The sequence below is a fragment of the Notamacropus eugenii genome, chromosome 2 (genome assembly GCF_028372415.1).
Source record: "Notamacropus eugenii isolate mMacEug1 chromosome 2, mMacEug1.pri_v2, whole genome shotgun sequence".
NCBI lineage: Eukaryota > Metazoa > Chordata > Mammalia > Diprotodontia > Macropodidae > Notamacropus > Notamacropus eugenii.
In genome coordinates, this window is record NC_092873.1 from 35,046,401 (window position 1) to 35,072,956 (window position 26,556).

Sequence of the window (26,556 nt, forward strand, 5' to 3'; positions counted from 1 at the left end):
TGTTCTAGAACTCATCTATATCTCTCTTCCTCTCTGCAGACTTTGCCGTTTGTTGAACCAATTCAAGGAGGACTCCAGGATGGACACAAGATCACTGTCACTGGGACAGTCCTTTTTGACTCTTATGAACAGTACTGTTTGCATTTGCCTTCTAGCTGGCTTGCCTTAAAACATTATTTTTTAAAATCAGCCTTTATTTTCTCTTCCTCCTACTTCTTCCTCCCTGCCCCCCATCCACTAGAAAAATCATAATTAAAACAACACTCTTGTTAAAAAAAAAAATACATGGAGACAAGCAACACAAATTGGCCATATTCAGAAATATTTGTTTTACTCTCTGCAGATCAGGATACTGGTTAGCAACTGGAAGCACAGTCAGCCAGTCAGGCTTTGGCTTAAGAAAACTCCAAGATTATGCATGACAGTTGCACCAATGAGTGTTAAAAACAGGACCTGACTTTCTGGCTCTGAGGCAGGCTTTATGACCACTCAAAGAATATGGGAGGGGGGAAAGAATCCTGATATCCTGGTATGGAGGACAGGTTCAGAAAGACTGTCTGGTGCAGGGGTATCTCTGTTGATACTTGAAATGAGAAAATGAAGATTCTGAAAAGTACATTAAGAAGCATCCATTCCAGGCATAGAATCCAGTCTGTGATGAGCCAAAAACTGGATGGAAATGAAAAGAAATAGCATTTTCTCTAGTCAAACTTCAACTGACTCCTGCCTCATGCAAAATAAAATTTGGGAATTTAGTGTTATTATTAGTCTACTGTAAAATGCATGAGGGAAAGGGCCATATATGAACTAAATTTTGTATCCCTGCCAGCATCTAGTTCTGTACTCTGCACATAGTTGGTGGTAAATAAATAAAATCTTGACTGTACTTAGCAATCTAATTTACTGAGCTGTTGGCCCTGGGCTAGCTACCTATGCATATTAAGCACAGGAATCCAGAAGTCTACCAACTTCCAATAGTGGAAAGAAAAACTATTTCTGTGTCATCAAATCAACCCTCCCACCCAACATTTACCGAAGCCTGGTGATATGACCCCCTCTAGGGGGACTGTGAAGGAGGCCTGAGGAAAGACTGCTGGGTTTCAGTGCCCAGAGTCAGAAGACATGTGTTGAAATCCCAGCCTGACTACTTAACTGTATGTCCTTGAACAAGGCATTTCCTTTTGTTGTGCCTCCAATTTCTTCCTCTATAAAAAGAGATAATCTGTCATGTCTCTCCTAGCTCTCTATATATGATCCGAGGAGAAAGTTTAGGCAACTAGGTGGTGCATTGGATAGAGTGCAGGGCCTTCAGACAGAAAGTTTCATTTTCCTCAGTTCCAATCTGGCCTTAGTTACTTTCTTTCTCCAACTCATTTTACAGAGAAGGAAACTGAGGCAAACAGGGTTAAGTGACTTGCCCAAGGTCACGCAGCTAGTAAGTGTCTGAGACCAAATTTAAACTCAGATCATTCTGGTTCCATGTTCAACGTTCCATCCACTGGGCCACCCAACTGCCTCTTTGGTTCATCAAGTTTTATTTAAGAAATGAGGGAGAAATAGGGAGTCAAACTACCACTACCACCTTGACCACCATCTCCCCTGAAAGAAACAGCCCAGGGTTCTATGTCCAAGAGCCTTGGGAATAGCAATACCCCAAAATACCAAACTTGCTTCCAGTTCAGTCACCACAGCCCTCGTCTAGGGGAGAAATCACTGAGGATTTAAGGAATCTCTTTCTCTGTGTATCTCTCTGTCTCTGTCTCCCTTTATGTTTGGATATGGCTTAAGATAGCTTAGAGAGAACAAGACACACACTTCCAAGTGTAGGCACTGAATGCGAAGAAAATATAAGGGGAAAAAGTGTCACAAAGAAAGAAGGAAAGTAAGAAGAAAATGACAGGGAAAGGAAAGACCCTAAGGCTAAGGAGAATCCTCAGCATTCACTAACTTGTCTTCTTTTCTTGACTCCTGGACTAGGTTCCATGTGGATTTTCGTCATGGAAGCAGTGGAAATGACATTCCCTTCCATTTCAACCCTCGGTTTCTAGATGGTGGCTACGTGGAGTGCAACACAAAGAGGAATGGTACCTGGTGGAAAGAGGAGAGGATAAGGCCCATGCCTTTCCAGAGAGGGGCACCTTTTGAAATTCATTTTCACGTCCAGAGTACAGGCTTCAATGTAAGTAACACACCCTTTCAAATTAGTTTCCCTTACAGAAATAATAGGGTGAAGTAGCGAGGAAAGATCTTGGGGCTACAAGTCAGAGTATCTGGGCCCTTCTCCACCCCCCAAAAAATGAATTTTGGAAGTACAAAATGGGAAAGGCATGGTTAGGTGGCAGTTTGTCTGAGAAAGATCTGGGGCTCTTAGTGGCTTGAAAGTTTAACTTGAAAGCTCAACAATGTGATATGGAAGCCAGAAAATTGGATATAATCTTGGACTATATTTAAAAGAGGTAAAGCTTTTGAAGAATAAGGAAGTGATGGTTCCTCAGAACTCTCTGCTCTGTTCAGCTCACAACTGTAGTATTAGGTATATCAGGGTGTGGCCACTGCACATGCTGCAGGTTCTTGGAGTCACAGGTGAGAGCTAAGGGGAAGAGGTGGACAGCAATGGTGGAAAGCAGCCCTGAAAAGGGCTCAGCAGCCTTAAAACTAAAGCTACTGATCCTCCCTGAACACAGCCTACACCCAGGCCATACCCAGGTAAACCATATGGGCAGACGAGCTAAACCAGGTTGAGAGTAACCAAAGGAGCTCAAACCCATTGATGAGTTAGGGGGTATCTACCCCAAGCATGTGAAGACTTCCCCTGGTAGAATGGAGTTGTTTCAATTTGTTTCAATGGCAATGAAAGCAGCAGGAGCAGGCAATGTGGAGCACTTAGAGCTTGGTTAGATACCAAAGATGCCAAGGTCATCCTCTGCATCCTGAGCCATCACCAGTTGTCTTGATTCTGTCCTGTCACTGGACTATGATTGCTCTGGAGGAGAGAGTGAGACTGACAATTTTCGGCAACTCTGCCTCACTTAAATTGAATTCATTGTTGTTGTATGTCCTTCACCCTGTTAGATGACCATGACATTCAGATGATGACATGACTTGCAGTTGCCTTTGTTTTCAGTGGAGGGCTGTGCAAAGTCACCAGCCTCCCTTTCTCCTCCTGAGACACCTGGGTCCAGTGGTCTGATATTCATCAGAATGACTGAGATGGCCCAGGGTGCAAGGTGAAACCTAGGCCTTTTCAGGCTAAGGTCGTATCACATTCTCACTTTGAGTGAGATACACCCATTCAATGAATAGTCTGCTGTAAGTTATCCAAGGGGTGACCTCTTTAACCAAACAAAATCAAATTGGGAGGGGAAGACCCTCACAGTTCCTGGATAAAGGAGAAACAATTACTATTTACTAATAGAGTGGCAGAATGGTGAAGCAATTGCTATTTTGACGGCACACATTTTACCAATTTATGTACAAATCAAAGGACATCATCCATACCAACTTACTGCTATACCTTAAAGTTCTGTGGTGACAGGCAAGTGATGAAGCACCAGTTGCAGATACACTGGGAGCTATAGTCACAACCCGGGAAAGAGGCATTTCTCACGGGAAGCAGCAGTGGGATTTGGCAACTCCCTGGATATCTGAGGAGCCTCTTAAGAATTGCACTGCTCACCTCCTGGTGTGGGGAAGGGGGTATAAAAAGTGTTCTAAAAATGGTCTGCTTACCCAACACTGGCCCGACTACTGTGGCAGATGAAGAATCCCAATATGCAGTTGAAACACAAAAAAAATGGACAGAAATGTACAAAAACATCTGCAAAGATGATTCTACTCAGTGCACACAATTACAGACAACACATAATCCAGCAGATGTGAAAGACAAACTGCTCTTGTTGCAAGAGAACTCAACAGGTATTGCATCCTAATAGAAGATCTGAGTGAAAAAAGATTGGCACATGAAGGTGAGTTTACTAAAGTAAGAGCTGGATACACGTTTTTATGGAGTGGTGGCAGTGAAGGGGAGCTCTGTGACCTGGCATGGGTTTTGCAACCAAAACTAATCTAGTCAGCAAGCTGGTATGCTTGCCAAAAGGAGGCTCATGACAATGCAATTGCCACTTGCAGGAAAATGTCATGACATCATTATCAGTGTCATGATGAACCCTGAAGGTCTAAGAAGAATTTTATGAAGACCTACAGATTTTTATCATCAATGTGCCAAAAGAGGACAAGCTTATAATTCTGGGTGACCTTAATAGGTTCAGAATACTAGATTTGACATGAAATCCTAGTGAGGAATGGAGTTGAAAACAGCAGCAGCAATAGTCATTTACTGCCCAAGACTTGTGCATCACATGACCTCATCACCAACACTGTTTTCCATTTACCTAACCCCAAGAAAACTTCGTGGAGGCAGCCTCGCAGAAAACATAGATTATGTGATTGGAAAAAGAAGACACAAACAAGATGTGAGAGTGATGAAGCCAATGTGTGATACAGAGTGCTGGACTGATGATAGATTTATCCTTTCCAAGACAAATATTCACATTTGCCAAAAGTGCCACTGCCAAGGCAAAATGACTACCAGAAGAAATAGTGTCAACAAATTAGAGCTCCTGTCTGAGTTGTGAACAATTTGTTGCTAACTTGGAGGGAAAGTTGAGCCAACACACAGTTGTCAACAGTGCAGCAGGAAAGGAATGGGCAGCTTTCAGCAGTTTGGTACAGCACTGCATTTGCTCCTCTGGCTCAGAACGCTCACAAACACCAAGACTGGTTTGATGAAAATGTTGGAGAAATTCAGAAGCTGCTAAATGAAAAACAAGAACTCCACAGGATTTACCACTAGGATAGTTCATCCACCTCTAAGAAGGCAGCATTTAATTCCATCAAAGGTAAAGTACAAGCAAAGTTTAGAGAGATGTAAGATTCCTGGCTCAGTAAAAAGGCAGATGAAAGTCAGTTTTCTGTTGATAGTAACAATCGAAGGTGCTTTTATGATTCCCTGAAGGCCATTTATGGACCAAAACCCTAAGTGAATCACAACTACTCAGTGCTGATGGAGCCACATTGACTACTGATAACGACGTGATCCTAGAGAGATGGGCTGAACACTTCCATAGTATTCCCAACAGACCATCATTAATCATTACTGAGGACACTGACCATTTACCTCAGGTTGAAGTCAATCCCTCCTTACCTGAACTTCAAACTGAAGAAGAGGTTTGGAGGGCCATTAGGCTCCTTTCATGTGGCAAAACACCTGGGGTTGATTCTATTCCAGCTGAGATTTACAAAGTAGGGGGACCATTCCTCATACAAAAGCTGACTGAAATTTTCCAGGATTTATGGCAAGAGTTGGTTACCTCGCAGGAGTTCAAGGATGCCTCCGTTGTCCATCCCTATAACCTCCCCTGGCCCCCCCTTCTCTGAATCTCTTAGCTGAGAACATTTCTTCTTATTTTACAAAAAAAATTGAAGTCATTCACCATAATCTTCCTCTTTTCCCTTCTTCCTCATCTCCTTCCATTAAGTTGCTTTCTGTGTTAGGCACTCCACAAATGTTATCTCTTTTACTTTTCACAATAACCCTGCATTAGAGGTGCCATTATTATTCCCATTTTACAGTTGAGGAAAGTGAAGAAGACAGAAGTTATGGGACATGCTCAGGATCATACACCTAGTGATTATCTGAGGCCAGATTTGAACACAGGTCTTTCTGACCCAAGGGCCAGTGCTCTACCTCCACTATCACCTATTTCTCTCAGAGGAAAGAAGAAAAGAGGTAATTATGAAGTGCCTACTATGTGCCAGGACTGTGGTACATACTTTTAAATTACTTCTTTTGATGCTCACTAAAAACTTGGGAGGTAGTTGTTGCTCTTATCCCCATTTTACAGATGAGGAAAGTGAGGCAAAGATCAAGTCCAGAGTCTGAGTCTAAATTTCCTTCACCTGGTTTCCCCTCTGTCACCTGCTATACATGAAAGGAGCACAGTCGCATTTTCAAATCAGCCTACAGCAGATAGTATTAGTAAGAGGAGTCTACTGTAAATATTTAGGAAAATATATGAATAAATGAAAAAACCAAATATTATTGTGGTGTAAGTGTGTAATGGAATATTTTTGGGATTGAATACAATGGAATTCTATGATATGGATGTTGAATGCAGAGAAGCATGAGAAGACTTACAGGAATGGATGCAGAAAAAGGCAAGCAGAACCAGGAAAGCAATATATAGAAAGACTACAATATGTAAATAGGAAGATTAAGAACCAAACAATCCATTCTGAATGCTGGGAAATGAAAATCACCAAACCTGGCTGCAATGAAGAGCTATGAGGAGGTGTTTTCTCTTCCCTTTACTCTGTTCCTTTGCAGAGGTGGGAGACTCTGGGTGTGCAACGCTGTGTATAGCCTTAGGTTTTTTAAAAAATATAAACAAGGAAGACTTTTATCCCTTCTTTTCTACCTTTTATTATAAGGGATTGCTTTCTAAAAAGCAGATAGTAAGATAGGTTGGGAAATGAATGTGACGTAAAAACAAAAGCTATCAATTACATATAACACATATGGGTGTGATGATATATATGTGTATTAAGAAATAAGGCAAGAGTTAAGAAAATAAAAGGGAATATTATTTATTAAATATTTACTACATGCCACACTTGTTTACAAATACGAAAACAAGATATTCCCTGACCACAAGACTCATATATTTTAAGAAAGGTAGAAAAAATATATAAAATTATAGATAATGTAGAAAAGTTGTATATAAATATTATATAAATACAAATTTTATGTTCATGTAAATATTTATATATTATAGACATTTTTATATTTACTATCATCTATTATATATGATACATAATATAATTATATTAGATTATTATATAATATCTACTGCATTTCATATGCAGTATCATATATAAAATTTATATTTATATAACTATAACTTAGACGTACATACACATACATATGCATAAATAGATACATTTTATATATACACACGCTCAAGTGTACATACATATAAATGGTGATGGCTAGGGAGGGATTTCTTTTGGAAAATAAAACAGGGATGGTAAAATGAATCATCGGACACACATTTACGTTTCCACTGGCAGCACTGATTTGATTATGGTTCCAGGGCTGCAAGGGAGATGGAAATGGGGTGGTAGAGAGATGAAAATGTAAGCATCATTAGCAGAGTGAAGTCAAGAAGATGGCAGGAACATAAAGTATCTGCTATGTGAATGGAGACAATCTTTGGGTTACTCACCATTTGGATTCATTCGTGTCATGGATGCTATCTATTGGAAGGGATGATGGAGGCTCAATCATCCCTCTCCTTTCAGTAATACATCTGCAGTTCTGAGCTGTTCCTAGGTCCTAGAGCAATGATAAGTGTAGTCTTGCGTGGATGAAGATCCAACCTCAAGGACTCATCACGGTGTCTCCCAACATGCCACTGGTTTTCTTGCTAATGCAGCTTCTTTCTCTTGGCAGGTGACTGTGAATGGGAACCATTTTGTCCACTATAATCACCGGGTCCCTTTGAAATCTGTGGACACCATTATGATCAATGGCATAGTGTCCCTATCCTGCGTCAGCATCCAGGTCAGGACAAGGCTCCTCCATCATCTCTTTTCCTTATCCAAGCTAAGAGTCCTTTGGGTAATACGACTTACCACCGGTGGTCACTGCTCTATGGCTTTCAGTGCTGAGTTTAGGGCTACGATCAGGCCAGAGAGAGTTCCCTACCAATGTCTATTATTCTAGCTCCACCGATTGGCTCCATAGCAAACAACTGATAGTTTCCTTGATGGAGCTTTCATAAACCAGATATTTTCATAGGCTCATTTCACTTAACAAATAGTTCTACTCAAAGGAGGGCAGGTTGACACAACATGTCATGAATCCAGACCTGGAGATCACACAGAGGGTTTCCTTTCTGATACTTGCTTCAGACAGGATTTTTCCAATGCAGTTTATCTCTAAACCAATTCAGTTTTACAAGCATTAATCACCTACTGGATATAAGACACCATCCCGGGTACTTTGGATACAAAGGCAAAACCAAAACATTCTCAGCCTTCAAAGAACTTCTACTTAGGGATACAACATCTTCACAGACAAGTGAATACAAAAGAATTTAGAAAGGCAGAAAGTTCTAGGAACTGGAAATGCTGCCTATAAAAAAAATGGCATCTGAATGGAACTTGTAAGGAAGCTATGGCTTCTACAAGCAAGAAGTGAGGAGAGCACACATTCTAGGCACACAGTCCACATGACTGGGGGCAAGGGAATAGAGATGCTCCACTCCAGAGAGGACTGATAAGAAAAAAGGTTGAAAAGTTATCTTAAAGTCAGACTGTATGGGGTTATAAACTATAGGCTAAGGAATTGCCATTTAATCCTAGAAGTCATAGGGAACCACTACTGATTCTTGAGCATGATAGTCCCAGACTGAGACCTATGTCTTAGGAAAATTATTTTGGTAGATCTGTGGAGAATGGGCTGGAAAGGGGAGAGGCTGAATGTAAGGAGAATGATGGATTAGAAGAGTCTGAATGCGGGGTAAGTGGAGACTATGGGACCTATCAGAGTAATATAAAGATAGAATCAACAACGCTTGCAGAGCAGGATTTTAGAAATGATTACCCTATGGGCAATCAGTGTGGGGGCTCAATAGCCTGTGTGGTGTCTGACACAGAACCCATTCCCCTAAGCCTGCCATTTGACTCATTATTTTATCAATTTTCATTCTACTTTCTAACGCAATCCTGAGTCTTATAGCCTGACATTTCCTCTTAAATGAATAGAAATTCCTCATTAGTGAATTAAACTTGAATTTCCACCCTGATTTATTGAGTAAATTGAATTAATATTTTTCCCATAAACTTTCAGGCAGTCTCCAAATATTAAACTCCCTTTTCAAACTCCCTTTTTTTACAAACAGTTTTTTTTTAATTTTATTGTGATTATTTATTTTAAGATTTCAACATTCATTTCCACAAAATTTTGAGTTCCAATTTTTTCCCCATCTCTCCCCTCCCCTCACCCCATAGTACTTTGCATTCTGATTACCCCTTCCCTCAGTGTACCCTCCCTTCTATCACACCTCACACTTCCCTTATCCTCATCTTCTCTCTTTTCTTATAGGGCAGGATAAATTTCTATACCCCATTTCCTGTGTTTCTTGTTTCCCAGTTATATTCTATAATGATTCTCAACATTCATTCCTAATACTTTGAATTCCAACTTCTCTCCCTTCTTCCCTCCTTACTCATCCCCAATGAGAAGGAAAGCAATTCAATACAAGCAATATATGTGTCACTTTGCAAAAGACTTCTGTAATATTCATGTTATGTAATACTAACTACGCTGCCCTCTATCCTAACCTCTCCCCCACTTTTCATTATTCTCTCATTTGACCTTGTCCCTTCCCAAAAGTGTTAACTTTTAGTTACACCCTTCTCCCATTTGTCCTCCATTCTATCATCACTCCCACCTCACTTGTCCCCTCCTCCCCTATATTCCTGTAATGTAAGATGGATTTTTGTTGGGATTGGAAGCTCAATTCCATGTGGACAGTCTTGGGCGGGTAAAGGTGGGAGCTTCTAAATCTTAGAGCTCTCACGAGACCCTCCCAGGAAACGGCAGGGAATAAAGGTGAACCGAGCTATCTCGAGTAATTCCGCCTCTTCCCGTGAGAAACGTGATGGGAGAGAGATCTCCCCGCCCTCGAGATTGTCCCGGATTGGAGCACACCTAGTTACCTAACAGCACGGTATTGAGATGCAAACTGTGCGGCTGAAGGTTAAGTAGGATTGAGGAAGCCTGAAAGCTCTCTTAGCACGAAAGGAGCCAAGAGGACAGTAGGCTCCGCTTCTTCTCTTCTCTCTCCCCTCCCCCTCTCTCCCCGCTTGTACTTCTACTTCCAATCCCTTAAGATCCTAGCCTCCTTAGGAAATCTCCCCCTCTTCCTCCTAAGGAAGACTCCCCTGCACTTGTAACTAGACCCTGAAATAAAGCTCAACCCTTGTTGGACTCTGGAACGTCCTTTCTCTCATATGTGCATCCGGCGTGGCCAGCCGAAGACCTCGGAGGTGAGGTAAGAAAGACTCGGGTAGCCCACACAGGCCTCTAAGCCTGGTAGATTTTCATAGCAAATTGAGTGAGCATGTGATTCCCTCCTTAAGTCATATGTGAAGAGAGTAAGCTTCATTTTTCCCTATCACCTTCTCCCTTTTCTCCTACATTGAACAAGATTTTTCTTATCTGTTTTATGAGTTATAACGTGCCCCATTCCATTTCTCCCTTTCTCCTCCCAGTATTTTTCTCCCTCATCCCGTAATTTTTATTTCATTTATATTTTATGGATATCTTCCCTTCTGATTCAATTCAACCTGTAGTTGTGTGTGTGTGTGTGTGTGTGTGTGAGTATGTGTGTATAATCGCTCCACCTACTCAAATACTGAGAAAAGTCTCAAGAGTTACAAATATTATCTTTCCATGTAGGAATATAAGCAGTTCAGCTTTAGAAAGTCTTTTATGGCTTCTCTTTCCTCTTTACCTTTTCAGTTTTCTCTTGATTCTTGTGTTTGAAAGTCAAATTTTCTTTTCAGCTCTGGTCTTTTCATTATGAATGCTTGAAAGTCCCCTATATCATTGAATGACCATTTAGTCCTTTGACATATTATACTCAGTTTTACTGGGTAGGTGATTCTTGGTTTTAATCCCAGTTCCTTTGACTTCTGGAATATCCTATTCCTATTCCAAGCCCTTCAGTCCCTTAATGTACAAGCTTCCAGATCCTGTGTCATACTGATTGTATTTTCACAACACTTGAATTGTTTCTTTCTAGCTGCTTGCCATATTTTCTTCTTGACCTGGGAACTCTGAAATGTGGCCACAACATTCGTAGGCGTTTCTGTTTTCAAGTCTCTTTCAAGAGGTGATCTGTAGATTTATTCAATATTTATGTTGCTCTCTGCTTCCAGAATATCAGGGCAGTTTTCCCTGATAATTTCATGGACAATAATGCCTGGGTTCTTTTGATCATGGCTTTCACGTAGTCCCATAATTTTTCAAATGTCTCTCCTGGATCTATTTTCCAGGACTAGAGTTATTCCTATGAGATGTTTCACATTATCTTCTATTTTTTCAAACTTGTGGTTTTGTTTTCTAACTTCTTGGTTTATCTCATAATCATTAGCTTCCCTGAACTCAATCCTCTCTTTTCAAGAATTATTTTCTTAAGTCAGCTTTTGAACCTTCTTTTCCATTTGGCTAATTCCACTTTTTAAAGCTTCCTGCTCTTCATTGGCATTTTGGACATCTTTTTCAAATTGAATTAGCCTACTTTTAAAGGTGTCGTTTTTCTCAGCATTTTTTGGACTCTTCTTTAGCAGGCTGCTGACCTCCTTTTCAAGCTCTTCTATGGCCTGAGCTCATTTCATATTCATTTTGGAGGTACTAGAGGCAGAGGCTTTGACTTCCTCTGACAGTACACCTTGTTCTTCCTCATCAGAAAGGATGAAAGGGGGCACCTGTTCACCAAGAAAGTAACCTTCTGTGGTCTTTTTTTTTCTCTTTTTTGGGCATTTCCCCAGGCAGTAACTTGACTTCTGAATCCTTTCTCAAGAGGAGGATTGAGGTGTTCCTCCTCTTCCCAGTACTATGTCCAAGGCTGAGATTCAAATCAGTTGCTCCACTCCCCCAGGAGCTTTGGGTGGTGACGGTGCCACCGCTCAGGACCAAGGTTTAATTCAGCTGCTGAATTCCATAAGAGGCTTTAAGCTGAACTGGCTGGACACTGGACCCAGATTGCTTCTGCAATCACTGTAGTCGCCTGCCTCCTGCTGGGGGAACCCTGTTCCCCTCTCACCCAGCTGGAAAAGCTCTTCCACACTGACCTTTGGAGCTTTCTTTGTCTCTTGTGGGTTGAGGGATCTGGGACCCTCCCTGTTGGGAATTGTGCTCTAGAGGTCTGTTCAGGTCCTGTTCCTCCCAGTGCCATGTGGCCAGGGCTGGGCTCGGCTCTGCTCTGGGTCCTGTGAGATACACCTTTCCTTTGGGCCTTCCAGGGTACCTGTGACTGAAAACCTCTTTCCCTCTGTTGCTCTGTGGCTTCTGCTGCTCTAGAATTTGTTGAAAGCCATTTCTAACAGGTATTTTGTGGGCTGTGGGGGAAGCACTAGTGTATATGCATCTTTCTATTCAACCATCTTAACTCCACCCCCTCAAACTCCCTAGTCTTAAAGGCTTCAATAAACTTCAGTGTTATTGTCCACACAACTTATTAACAATGTAGCATAAAAATATCTATTTAATGATCTCAACAACATATTAAAGTGAGAAGGATCATAGCCAGGAGATTATTTCGAACTGTCCACTCTAACTGCTGACCATTCAGGTCTCATAGGATGCCAAAGATTCTCAAAAATTCTCATCAAGAATCTTCTTCTCAGGATGAGTTAAATTCAGTATTTCAGAACAGAAGCTCTCTTAGACCCTTTTCTCAAATAGTCTTTCTCCAACCATGTTAACAGTCTAGAGTCTGTTCACTATACTAGTTAGCAGTCTCTAAGTATAATAGTTATACTGTCTCTGCCAAGATTCAGTTGTTCTTATTTAGCTGGGTCTGACTCTTCATGAGGCCATTGGGGGTTATCTTGGCAGGAGTATTGGAGTGGTTTGCCATTTCCTCCTGCAACTCATTATACAGATAATGAGACTGAGACAAACAGGGCTAAGTGACTTGCCTCAGGTAACCCCACTAGTAAGTGTTTGAGGATGGATTTGAACTGAGGAGGATTTCCCTTTCTTGACTCCAGATCTGGCACTTTATCCACTGTACCACCTAGATTCTATTCTGACTTAAAAGTACAGTAACATTATGCATGTCAACTTGATCAGGAGGAATAGTGCGTCAGACAGGTCTGTTACAGTAAGGAAGTCACTCATTTGTATAAGGGGGCCTTAGTCAATGAGTCATGTCCCACCTCTAGGGATTACCTGTGTGACCTTAGACAAGTCATTTTACAGATGATGACCCTGATGCCTAGGGAGAAGAAGCAATTTGCCAAAGGTCACTTAACCTATTCTCAATATTGGGATTTAAACCTAGGTCCTCTGACTCATATCACATTCTCTGTTCTCTTCAACAGGCACCTTGTTTTCCAACTGTACCGCCCTCAGAACAGAAATATGTAAGTCATTTCTAGGTATAAAGAAGTGCGTGTATGTGTGTGTGTGTGTCTGTCTGTATGTCTGTGTGTGTGTGTGTGTGTGTGTGTGTGTGTGTGTGTGTGTGTAAGGTAAAATCTCTTATGTAAAAGGGGTAAAAACTCAGAAAGTCAAGCACAGGTCCACACTTGGATATGGTACAGAGGATTCCCACAATGGGGATTAAGGTGTGGGGTCTGAGGAGGGGGAGAGCAGCAACCTCCTGATCACATTTTCCTAGGCCTAAAGTCCTTCCTGGAGCCGCCATGTAACTATTTCCCGCTAGTTTTCCATTGTTCCAGTTGTCTTTTTGGCTTGAATTTCTGAAACTCACTGAACTCTTTCCCACCCCCTGCTGATAGCCTGGGTTGCATATTTTCAAACTTTTTTCTCAGGCACCAGGTATTTCCTTCCCATTGCTTAACAGTTGGTACTTTTTTTTTCTTGCAGATTTTACCTTTCTATGTCTCGATTCCTGGAGGACTCAGCCCAGGCAAATCCATGATTGTGAATGGCTCTGTCCTGCCTTCTGCTTACTGGTAACTCACAGGCATAGAGTCACTGTCCTGAGTTCACAGAGTTATAAAGGTCCCACCCCCTTCATAAATCTTAGGCAAAAGGGAACTGCAGTGTTGGTTTTCCAGTGGCATAACAAAGGGAATATGTTCTCTAGTCGTTCTGAGTTATTCAGCAAAATTAATTCAACAAATATTAAATGCCAACTAAACCTGGGACAGCATGATACAGTAGACAGAATACTGGCTTTGGTCTCGGGAAGACATAAGTTCAATTTCTTCTTCTCTTCATACGAGCTGTGTAACCTTGGATGATTCCCTGCACCACTCAGCTTCCCAGACCTCCCTCTAACACAGAAAGTTGCAGAGAAGCTGCTGATCTCCATTTCTAGAAGGACAATGTCTTACTTTCTCTGCCCTCCAGGTTTGTAATCAATCTGAGATGTGGGAATGATATTGCCCTGCACTTGAACCCAAGATTTCAAGACAATGTCGTAATCCGGACCAATCAGAGCAATGGCACATGGGGACCCGAGGAGCGTTCTCTGCTCAGTGACATGCCCTTCATTAGAGGCCAGACCTTCCAGGTAAGGCATGAAAAGGGGGAGGGTGCTTGGATGGGATAGGAGAGGATATGAGCCTTGAACTGCAGTCCTATCACTAGATAGTACAATGGAAAGGCATTCAGTAAGGCAGGGGGTCTTCAGTTTCAAGTCCTTCCCTGTAGAGAGCCTTTCAGGCATGAGGAAAATTCCCTCCCAGGCCTGTGTGAAAGGCATGATTTCATTGGCAAGGTCAGACACAGGGGAGCCTCTAGCACTGGTCTGTGCAGCCAATACTGAGAAATGATCTAATTTTTATCTAGAATGACTGTAACATGACTTCAGTACTGTAATGTTCAGGGATTTCATCAGTTTGAACTCCCCTCCAGCAACACAAATCTTATAATCGGTGGTCTCTAATTGGTGCTAAAGTGCTTTAAAGTTAAGTGTGCCCCCCTACTCACAGTTGTGGGAGGTAGCTCTTGAAAACATTACTAAAGAGAGCCATTGTGGCCAAGGGGGATGAGCTGTGTAACCAGAACCAGTTAGAGCTATGTGCAAATCCCATGCCTGACATTTACTAGTTTTGTGACCACAGGTAAATCATGAGATGTCTAAGACCTTTAGGGACATTCTCTATAAAAAGGAACTGATATAATGCCTGTGTAGCCCTCTCATAGGGTGTTGAGGATACTCAGGTGAGAGAATGTATGTAGGTACTTCACCCACGTTTACATGTTAGGTATTATTATCTGGAGAGGAGGAGTGTCCACAGTGGATATTGAGCCAGCCTCAGGGCCAGGAAGAGCTGGGTTCAAGTCCTGCTGGGAAGCCCTGGGGTAGTCATTCAGCCTCACACTGGTGTCCCTGACAAGTCTCCCTGGCTGTTTATAGCAGAACTGCCCTGGTACAAGTTTCCACAGGGAGTTCCTTTCATCAGTGAAATCACAAGTTCATTTCCCAACTCCTCTTTTCCAAAAGTATTATCCCATTTGACAGAGTAGGAGACTGAAGATCAGAAAAGTGAAAATACACCCTTTCAATCTGTCTTTCTGACCCCTGTTCAGCGTGGCTTGAATGGCTTGTCTCCTTGTGTTCCAGGTGTGGCTCCTCTGTGACGCAGTCTGCTTGAAGGCGTTTGTCAATGGGAAGCACCTGTTCGATTACAACCACCGAGTGAAGAACCTTCCAAGTATCAATGTGCTGGAGGTGGCTGGAGACATCCATCTGACTTACGTCAAGATCGAATGAAGCATCTTCCAACCACTCGTCCCAGTTCAAATCTGTTTTCCCCACTACCCTTCACTCTCCCAGGCTCATGCCCATGAACCATAAGGATCAGGGCACACTACCCTGACATGTTCCCTACTGGATGCTTAACAAGGAGTTGCAATAAAAGTGCACCCCTTGTTCTAGGGGAAAGTGGATCAGAGACATATCTTTATTTTTCTCCAAAGGCTTAGTGAGGGACTTGATATGTAGCAGGTGCTTGATAAATGCTTTTTGATTGATTTTCAGGGTTGCTCTCATTCAACTAGAATGGCCGTTCTACGAGGACAGGGACAGCTACATTCCTCTTTGTTTCTCCAATGCCTAGCACAATGCTTAGTATGTATTAGGTGCTTAATAGTGCTTGTTTCTTGGTTGAATGTTGCTCTTATTCAAGTAGACAAGAGCACATTACCCAGTATGTAGTAGGTGCTTAATAAATGCTCATTAATTGTTAGATAGATGGACTAATTTTATATATATCCATATCTATATATCTTGCTTTTCAAACTTTCATTAACTTTCATTCATTTCCAACCAGCGTTAATAAAAACTACCACACAGACTTTTGATTCTTTTCCTAAGTGCAAAGTCATTTATTGGTAAAGGTAGAATCCAACGGAAGCCAAGCCGACTCCTGAAGAAACAGCGTAGCTGAGAACCCAGTCCATTTCTTTCCAGCCTCTATCCTTGGTGTTGGCATCATAACAGAAAAGAAACCCCGCTTTTACAAAATAATAGGTGATAGTGTCCATTGAGAGATGAATCCCATTTCCCAACCATACCCCAAAGAAAAGCCTACTCTTCCTCTTCCCACCCTTCTTTCTCCCGCTCCTCATGTTCCCCTTTCACAGATTCACAGTCTTTCATCTCCCTTCTGCTTCCAGATGTAGCAGCTGCATCTGCATTGTAGATCATGCACTAGCCCTTCAGTTGGAGGACTTCTGTTCAAGTGCTCATTGTGCCTGTGTCATCTTTGGCCCTTGACTCTCAAAATTCTCCTCTCCAACGTGAGGCATTTGCACCCGATGAACTTTAAGCCTCCTTCTCACTCTAAATAGATGATCCCATGATGCCAAGGGATACAAACTTCAAGAATGAGATCTCTGTCTCAAGTGAATCTGGTGCTGGTTGTGACTCCAGCCAACATCAGCCCTCAGTCCACTCAGTGCCTCCAGATGTATTTGTCACTCTCAGGGGTCTGAATATCCACACAGATCATAGTTATCTGGAGCTCAAAGTTAAGTGACTTACTTTTCTTAAGGTCACACAACTAGGAATTGTCAGAAATGGGATTTGAACCCAAATCTTACAACTTCTCTTCCCTTCCCCTATATCTCATTTGCTTCTCTATGTAGGTCTAAGGGACAGGAATAAAGAACGAGACTCAGATCTCGTTGATAGAGTTTTTATAGAGTCAACTCCATCCACAAATGTGAGCCAGCACCTTCTCTACAGCTCAGTCTTAGAGATTTGCCCAGAGCAGTGAGAGGTTAAATTACCTGTACAGCATCACACAGCCCACATGGGTCAGAGATGGGATTTGTCTGTGTAGACAAAATTCATTTTTAAAAAATCATCTCTAGGGACAATTCTGGGTAAGCCCAAGGGTCACTTGGGAGCAGAGTTTCTCCCAGGTGGGGTTAGGGGATTTTTAATAAAGACAATATAAATAACTGTACATACTAAGCACCCTACCCTCAGTCTCACACAATAGCATGGCTCTTGGAAAGCCTGAGAATTGCAGTATGACACACACATTGTAAACAGAATAACCATGTGTTGACCTTAGCCATGATTACAGAAAAAACTTGCCTCCCTTTTATTAGCTTTGGTCACTTGGTCTAAAAGGATCCAAATGTGCCTGCACAATCTTTACCCAAGATACAACCGAGCCCTTGTGGGATGAAGACAGTCAACTCTCCATTATCTGGGATTGGAGGAGAGAGTGAGCAGTGGATCTGCTTAGGGGCCAGTGTGAAGAGGTCTGAGGATATTCCTTTGTTCTCTCCACTGCTCACTTTCCCTGACAGCTTAGCAGTGACTACAGGTGGCAGGTAGAAAGGAAGAGGAGATGGAGAAGAAGCCAACCTCACTTTGTTGCCCTGCCAGCAGGCACAGGTCAGTGGGGACAAACGTCAGGGGTGGGGGAAATGGAGAGAAGAGGTTATAGCTTCTCCTTCCTTCTGTGGCCACAGATAATGAAGGAGAATGTAATATCATAGCATATCACGTATCATATCATATCACATCTTATCACATCATATAATACAACGATATCTTTCTGAAGCAGCTTTTGCTGAGTACTGCCTTAGGGATCTTCGCCTCCTCGGATTTTGATGCTGTTGGGTCAGTTTTCACCTCATAGGGAAAGACAGCCCCAAAGATGTCATCATGGTATCGCTTCTAGCTCTAAAGGAAAAAGAGAACAAGAATAAATGACTCCCGTGTCTCAGCCGTATTTTGGGGCTTACTGGTCAGTGTTGGTAGGGACAGCAAGAGGACCACAGGGCACAGTGATGAGGGCCTTTAGACACAGCAAATTTTAGTTTACAGAACAAGGACCTGCAGAAGTATAAAGTGCAAGGTTTATTACGGCAAGAGAGCTGGGCAAGTCCTCTTCATCATCTCTTTTCCTTATCCAAGCTGAGAGGCCATTGGGTAATATCCCATACCACCAGATGTCATTGACCTACGTCTTTCAATGCTGAGTTTAGGGCTACATTCAGGCCACAGAGAGTTCCCTACCAATTTCTATTATTCTAGCTCCATCGATTGGCTCCATAGCAAACAACTGATAGTTTCATTGATGGACCTTTCATGTACCAGATTTTTTCATGGGCTCATTTCACTTAATAAATAGCTCTACTCAAAAGAGGAAGGGTTGACACAACACGTCATGAACCAAGAGCTACAGATCACACAGAGGGCTTTCATTCTGATTCTTGCTTCAGAGAGGATTTCTCCTAGTGCAGTTTATACCTTAACCAATTCAGTTCTACAAGCATTAAACACTTACTGGGTATAAGACACCATTCTGGGCATGTTGGATACAAAAGACAAAACCAAAACATTCTCAGCCTTCAAGAAACTTCTTCTTAGGGATAGAACATGTTCACAGACTAGTGAATACAAAAGAATTTAGAAAGGCAGAAAGTTTTAGGAACTAGGAATGCTGCCTCTAAAAAAAAATGGCACCTGAGTTGAACTTATAAGGAAACTGTGGCTTCTACGAGGAAGAAGTGAGGAGAGCACACATTCTAGACACACAGTCTGCATGACTGGGGACAAGGGCATAGAGATACTTCAATCTGGAAAGGACTGATATGAAATAAGGTTGGAAATTTATCTTAAAAATCAGACTGTACAAGGTTATAAACAATAGGCTAAGGAATTTCCATTTAATCCTAGAAGTCATAAGGAATCACTACTGATTCTTGAGCATGATAGTGCCAGACTGAGACCTATGCCTTGGGGAAATTATTTTGGCAGATCTGTGGAGAATGGGCTGGAAAGGGGAGAGGCTGAATGTAAGGAGATTGATGGATTGGAAGAGTCTGAGTGTGGCAGAAGTGGAGACTATGAGATCTGTCAGAGTAATATAAAGATAGAACCAACAAGACTTGCAGAGCAGGATTTTAGAAATGATTACCCCGTGGGCAATCTGTGTGGGGGCTCAATAGCCTGTGTCGTGTGTGACACAGAACCCATTCCTCTAAGCCTGCCATTTGACTCATTACATTATTAATTTTCATTCTACTTTCTAATGCAATGGGGTACCCTAGTGCAGGGGTATGCACTTGGATTGGAAAAAAAAGTTGCATCTTTATTTTCACAAATGCCTAACTGAAATTAAGCATGTCCTTTGATGACTTAAAACTATGGTTCTGGGCAGGGTTCAACAGTCTCCAAAGGGTCCTGAATCCAATAAGGTTAAGCATTTATTTCTTGGTGGGACTAAGGCATTGAAGACCAGCTCTGGGAGGTTATTTCTTCCCCCATGCTTCCATCCCTGTCCATAATCGCATTAGCACCTGGTACAGCACCTCCAGACGCCTCTTCTCTTCTTCTGACGTGGTCAGCTGAGCCAATTTTCGGAGTAGCAGCTGGGTTGGAGGGGTAGTGACATCCAGGAAATACTGAGAGAACAGAGGGGCAGCTTCTTATCACATATCCACTAGTTACCTGAGTAGAGGAGGAAGAAAACATTCAGACATGGCCAATACATGACTCATCAGAGAGCTTCTGGAGATGCCACAGAGAGGGATGGGGCCATCCTCATAGATGAGAATTAGCCCGTAAGATGAAGAGAAGGACAACTGATTTCTTCTTCAGCTAAAGTCCATCACCCAGAGGGATCTGATTTATTTCAGATGACTGTTGTTCAGTCGTTTCTGACTTTCCACATCCCATTTGGGGTTTTCTTGGCAGAGATACTGGAGTGGTTTGCCATTTCCTTCTCCAGCTCATTCAACAGATAAAGAAACTGAAGCAGGTGGATTTGAACTGAATGAAAACGAGCTGTTAATAAAGCCTGTGTAGCCCTCTCATAAGGAGCTGAGGAATCAAAGGTGAGACAATGTATGTAGGCACTTCACCCACTTTACAAGTTAGGTATTATTATCTGGAGAGAAGGTGTGTCCACGGTGGATGTTGAGTCAGCCTCAGAGCTAGGAAGAGCTGGGTTCCAGTCCTGCTGGGAAGCCCGGGGGAAGTCATTCAGCCTCACATTGGTGCCCCTGACAAGTCTCCCTGCCTGCTTATAGTGGAACTGTGCTGGTACAAGTTTCCACAGGAAGTTTCCATCATCACTGAAATCACAAATTCATTTCCCAACTCTTCTTTTCAACCAGTATTATCCCATTGACAGATGAGGAGACCGAAGATCAGAAAAGTGAAATCACACCCTTTCAATCTCTCTTTTTCTGACCCCTGCCCAGAGTGTGCCTTGAATGGCTTGTCTCCTTGTCTTCCAGGTATGGGTCACCTGTGAAGAATACTCCTTCAAGATGATTGTCAAGAGGCATCACCTGTTCAGTTACAACCACCGAGTTAAGAGCCTGCCATGTATCAGTGAGCTGGAGGCAGCAGGAGACATCTGTCTGATTCATGCCCAGATGTAATGAAGTATCTTCCACCCACGTGTCCCTGGCCTAATCTGCCCCTGCTGTCCCTGCCATACTTCACCTTCCCAAGCTTGTACCTATGCACTCCAATGATCAGGGGTCCCTGCTCTGTCATCTTTCCCACTGGATGCTCAGCAAGGAGTTGTAGAAAAAGTGGACCCCTTGTTGTAGGAGAAAGTGGATCAGGGACACATGTTTATTTTTCCTCAAAGACTTAGCAAGGGATTTGGTATATAGTAGGTGCTTGATAAATGCTTGTTGATTGAGAGTGAGAGTTGCTTCCATAAAAACAGAATGGACATTCTACGAGGAGAGGGACAGCTTCATTTTTCTTTCTATCTCCAATGCCTAACGTAATGCAGAGTATCTATTAGGTCCTTAATAAATGCTTGGTGACTGATTGAGGGTTGTTGCCATTCAAGTAGACAGGGGAGGGCGTTGCCTAGTACTCTGTAGGTGTTTAATAAATTCTTGTCAATGATTAGAGGGATGGACAGTGCCATCCTCACTGGTATGTTAGTATGTATAAACTGTTTTGCAAACTTTCATTAACTTCCCTTCATTTCAAACAAGTGTTAAGACAAACCATCATACAGACCTTTGGCTCTTTTCCTAAGTGCAAAGTCATTTATTTTCCTAAGCAAAGTCATTTATAGGTAAAGGTAGAATCCAATGGAAGCCAAGCCAACTCCTGAAGGAAGTGCATAGCGGAGAACTCAGTCAATTTCATTCCAGCCTACATCCTTAGTGTTAGCATCACAGAAGAAAAGAAACCTCACTTTTACAAAATAAGAGGAGACACTGTCCATTGAGTGATGAAGTCCATGTCCCAACCATACCCGAAAGGAAAGCTTACTCTACCTGTTTCCTACCCTTCTCCCTCCCCCCTGCTCATGTTCTCATTACCTGGATTCATGGTCTTTCATCTCACTCCTGCTCCCATTTGCAGCAGTTGCTTTTTCGTTGTTAGGAATATACTGGCCCTTCACTTCAAGTTCTCATTGTGTCCCTGTGATCTTTGGCCCTTGAGTCTCAAAATTCTCTCTTCTAAAATAAGGCAGTTGCACCCAGTGACCTTTAAGCCTCTTTCTCACTCCAAAAACATGATTCCAGGACACAACTTTCAAGAATGAGTTCTCTATCCCAAGTGAATCGGGTGATGGCTGTGACTCCACCAAACATCAGTCCCCTCAGTCTCTCCAGATGTGTTTGTCAGTCTCAGGGGTCTGAATATCCACACAGATCACATTGATCTGGGTCTCAAAGTTAAGTGACTTGCTTTTCCTAAGGTCACACAACTAGGAATTGTCAGAGATGGAATTTGAACCCAGGTTTTACAGCTTCCAAGTCCCCTCTGTCTCCCTTGTTTGTCTATATATGTCTAATGGACAGGGATAAGGAATGAACCTAGGATTTCATTGATAGAGAGAACTTTTGATGTGTCCACCAAAGCAGGCCAACACCTTCTCTACAGTTCAGTCTAAGAGTATTGCCCAGAGCAGTGAGAGGTTAAGTTACCTGTACAGCATCACATAGCCCACATGGGTCAGACATGGGACTTGTCTGTGTATCTAAAATTCGTTTTTAAAAAATCATCTCTACGGACTATTCTGGGTAAGCCCAAGGGTCACTTGGGAGCAGAGCTTCTCGCAGATGAGATCAGGGGTTTTTAAATAAAGACAGTATAAATAGCTATGTGTACTAATAGCTGCCCTCTGTCTCATACAACAGTCTGGCTATTGGAAAGCCTGAGAATTAAAGCAGGACACACACATGGTAAACAAAATTATCATGTGTTGGTCCTATCCACGATTTCAGGAAAAGTTAGCCTCCCCTTTTACTCTTCTGACCTGTGTGGTCATTAATCTAAAGGATCTAAATGTGCCTACTCAGCATTTGCCCAAATCTACATTTGAGTTCTTGTGGGATGAACACATCTCAACTCTCCATTATTTGTGGCTGGGGGAGAAGGTGAGCAGTGGATCTGCTTAGGCGACAGTGTGAAGAGGTCCCAGCACAGGTCTTTGTCCTTTCCATTGCCCACCTTCACTGGCAGGTTAGCAGCAACCACAGCTGGCAGGTGGGGTAGGAAGAGGAGATGGAGAAGGAACCAAACTCACTGTATTCCCTTGGCAGCAGACAGAGGTCATTGGGGGCAGAAGTCAAGGGTGTGGGAAAGGGGGCAACGAGGTCACAGCTTCTCCTTCCCTTTGTGATCTCAGATAATGAAGTGGCTGTATCTTTCTGAAGCAACTCTAGCTCAGTCCTGCCTCAGCGATCTTGTCCTCCTCAGGTTTTGATGCTGCTGAGTTAGTTCTCACCTCGTGGTGAAAAAGAGACCCAACGATGACCTCATGGTATTGCTTCTGGCTCTTAAAGAGGGAGAGAACAGGAGTAAATGAGTCCCATGGGTCAGTTGCATGAATGGGGGTGGTGGGCAGTGTTGCTTTGGACAACAAGAGGACTACAAAACTCAATGATAAGAGAGTCCTTTGACACAACCAATTTCAGTTCACAGAACAAGGACCTGTAGAAGGAGAAAGTGCAAGGTTTCTTATAGCCAGAGAGCTGAGTGAGAGTCAGAGGACCTGGGTTGAGATCAAACCTCTGCTCTGTACTAGCTCTATGTCTTGGGCCTCTCCAGTGACAAGAATGAGGTGCATACGATGACCTCAAAGGTTCCTTCCACTTTGAAATCTATGATACATCCCCTTCCCTTGTATTTCTATAGCAGTTCTATTCGAGGGAAACCTCAAAATATTCCTGGCGATGGCATCATTTGCCCAGCATTCTTGGCATGAGCCCTACCTTCAGTTGGAAGATGTACTTCTCATTCTGCTCTTCCTTCACCTTCAGTCTGGGGGCAAAGAGATCCCTCAGGGTTTAGTCCACATTCCGGGCCATCCTCACATCTCCACAGATGTACAAGTGCCCCTTGTCCTCATGTAGTACCTGGATCACCTCAGCTGGCAATCTCTGCCTCAGGGTATCCTGAAAATAGTAATTTATAGGGAATGGTTTGTTTCCAGGAGAGATCCCAGTTGGATTTAACCTTGCTGTTCTGCACACTCTTTCAGATGGAGTCTGTTTCCCTAGTGTGGCCCCCACGTCTCCAAATGTGCTGCAGAAGGACATGGTGCCAACCATGAACTTGTTGTTAAGCTTCCTAAGGCTAAGGACTGAGTGTTTACTCTTCTTATATACAAGGTATTTCAAAAGTCTTCGTGCAGGTTCAAGTTTATTAGATCTTAAATTTATCACAACTTAAACTTTTTACACCTTACGCTTTAATAAATGAAAGATTAAGCTTTCATAAGCTTGAGACAACTAGGTGGCATAGTGGATAGAGCTCTAGGACTGGAATGAGGAAGACTGATCCTGATGAGTTCAAATTTAGCCTCAGACCCTTACCAGCAAGTTACTTCACGTGGATTCCTTCAGTTTCCTTATGTGTAAAATCAGTTGGACAAGGAAATGACAAACCACTTCAGTATCTTTGCCAAGAAAAGCCCTAATGGGTTGACACGTTCATGAAGAGGCAGACATGATTGCAACAACTGAGCACCAAGAACAAAACATGTAAACCTACTCGAAGATTGTTGGGATGCCCTGTATTTCCGGGGCGTATTATAGATAGGATATACTTTGTGGTCTGAGACATTGGAAAGGGCACGAAATTCATACAGAAAGGTCACGTTTGAGTCCTGACTATGGTACTTCCCAGACTTGTGACTGAATAAGTCATATATATCTTTTTGAGTCCCTTTCCTCATCTGTCAAATGGGGACACACAGAACCTCCCTTGTAGGGTTACTGTGAGCAAAGTATCAGTGCACCTTTTTCAATGGAATTCATGTAGAAACAATTCTGAGATAAGTCTTTAATCTGCTATTATGCTTTTATATTAACTTGAAACCAATCCTCCAGATATGTGTTTGATCTTCTCACCATGCCTGATTACATTATCATTTTCAAAGAGCTTTCTTGGAAGTCTGATAAGGTGTGAATGACCATGCCCATTTTACCAAGAAGGAAAGTCAGGCTCTCAGAGGGCAGTGGAGGTGACTTGCCCAACTCCACCCACCCAATCAGTGTTGATGTCAGGACTTGAATTTTGTCTCCTAACCACACTTCCTTAGAGCAGAGGGTTGGAAGTACTCCCTCCTGTTTTTCCTTCACCCACCTCTCCAGGGCAGGGGTTATGAAACGAGGTTCTGTGAACCTGGCTTTTACAAAGATTTTGATGATTATATTTCAATATGATTAACCTCCCTTCTATCCAATGTCTTTTATTTGATCTACTTAAAAACATGATTCTGAGGAGAGTTTGGTCTCTGGGGGGTCCAGGAAGCAATAAAGATGAAGACCCCTTGGGCTAGTGGCTAACATTCCTTTGCTCATGGACATATGGATGACTGGAACTTTGGGTTAGTTTCATGCCAGGCTAAGAAAGCCTGTCTCATAGAGACAGAGCCGGGGAAAGTAGGGATGGAGTGAAAGTGTTGCTCAGAGATCTAGAGTGGAAAGAGATCTGAGAGGCCATCCAGTTCAACCTTTCATTTAAAAGAGGGGGAAATGGAGGCTCAGAGGCATTAAATGGGTTTTCCAGAATCATGGAAGTATTTCCTCTGGTCCCAGTGACAAGGTTTCTTCCATTATTTCATGCCCTGCGATATAAGGACAACCCTTTTCATTGGACATTGATAGGAAACCCAGCTTACTTTGGACTGGCCAGGCTGGCAGGATTAGGCTGTGTAGACATCCCCAAGTACTCCCTTCCGTGTCATCTTCTTCATCTCCTCTCGATAGAGGTGTCCATGTTGGGATATCAGCATGGCAGTCTTGATACCTAGGAGAGGCAACAGGCTGCAATTAGCAAGACAGGCACAAGAGGGTGGTGTGCCCTAAGAAGGATTGCCTGAGTTCTGGACTGCTGAGTACAGTGAAATAATGTAGGTTTGGCAGGGTGAGTGCGAGGGAGTCTGGGAAGATTTGCAATGTTGAAATCCAGTTTTATACTCTCTCTTCCTCCATCCCTCCGTCCCTCCCTCTCTCTCTCTCTGTCTCTCTGTGTCTCTCTGTGTGTGTGTCTCTCTCCTCTCTGTCTCTCCCTCCTCTCAGTCTCTGTCTCTCTCTGTGCCTGTCTCTCTTTCTGTCTCTCTGTGCCACTCTCTGTCTCTGTCTCTACTCTCTGTCTCTCCCTCCTTTGTCTCTGTCTCTCTCTATCTCTGTCTCTCCCTATCTCTGTCTTTGTTTCTCTCTCTCTCTCTCTCTCTCTCTCTCTCTCTCTCTCTCTCTCTTTCTCTCTCTCTCCCTCTCTCAAAGGTAGAATATGTTTTAGAGGCATTCTAATCATAGACAAGGGACCTTAAAGACCGTTTAATCCCATTCCTTCATTCTACAAGTGAGTAACCTGAGGCACAGAAAAGTTCAGTGACTTGCTCAAGGTTACATAGGTATTACACAGCAGTAGTAGAATTTGAATCCAGCTCCTTTGACTCCAGCCTAAGGCCATTGTTATTAGGGGTTTGGAAGGTGGAGATAGAAGTGGAGATGTGGGGCAAGGAAGGCTGGGATTGAGCAGGACCAGGAGTACCAACAGTGAAAGAGAGACAAGAGGAGATGGGAGCAGAATGGCATGGCTAATATAAATCCCTTGGGAGTAATTAGATTTGAAAGTGTGTATCTCCATGTAGTCCTGATCTGATGCCCTGAACACAGCAGGCATAAGTACAGTCAGTGATTGCTGCTACCCTGGTTGATGGGGATAATCTAACTCTACTTCTTTTCTCTGGGGCTTCTGGGAAAAAGGTATAGTGCAAAGAACCGAAAAGGAAGTGTGGCACAGCCATAGGAGAGCTGACTTTAGG

At 42.8% G+C, this 26,556-nt stretch overlaps 1 protein-coding gene across 1 annotated transcript; it reads left to right on the forward strand.

Annotated features, from left to right (window-relative positions):
• The first annotated feature begins 300 nt into the window (after nt 1-300).
• Nucleotides 301-16,113, forward strand: LOC140524887 (galectin-5-like). Its single transcript, XM_072639747.1, has 6 exons — nt 301-2,179; nt 7,511-7,621; nt 13,177-13,218; nt 13,685-13,773; nt 14,174-14,336; nt 15,393-16,113. Exons 1-6 carry the CDS (start codon nt 2,117-2,119, stop codon nt 15,540-15,542), a joined length of 618 nt encoding a protein of 205 aa, XP_072495848.1. The 5' UTR covers nt 301-2,116; the 3' UTR covers nt 15,543-16,113.
• Nucleotides 16,114-26,556: the final 10,443 nt, after the last annotated feature.

Excerpts from the sequence above, each read along its gene's own strand:
- LOC140524887 (XM_072639747.1), top strand. The coding sequence starts at position 2,117 with ATGCCTTTCCAGAGAGGGGCACCTTTTGAAATTCATTTTCACGTCCAG. Across the intron at positions 2,180-7,510 it reads TCCAGAGTACAGGCTTCAAT|GTGACTGTGAATGGGAACCA; the intron begins GTAAGTAACACA and ends TTCTCTTGGCAG. Across the intron at positions 14,337-15,392 it reads TTAGAGGCCAGACCTTCCAG|GTGTGGCTCCTCTGTGACGC; the intron begins GTAAGGCATGAA and ends CTTGTGTTCCAG.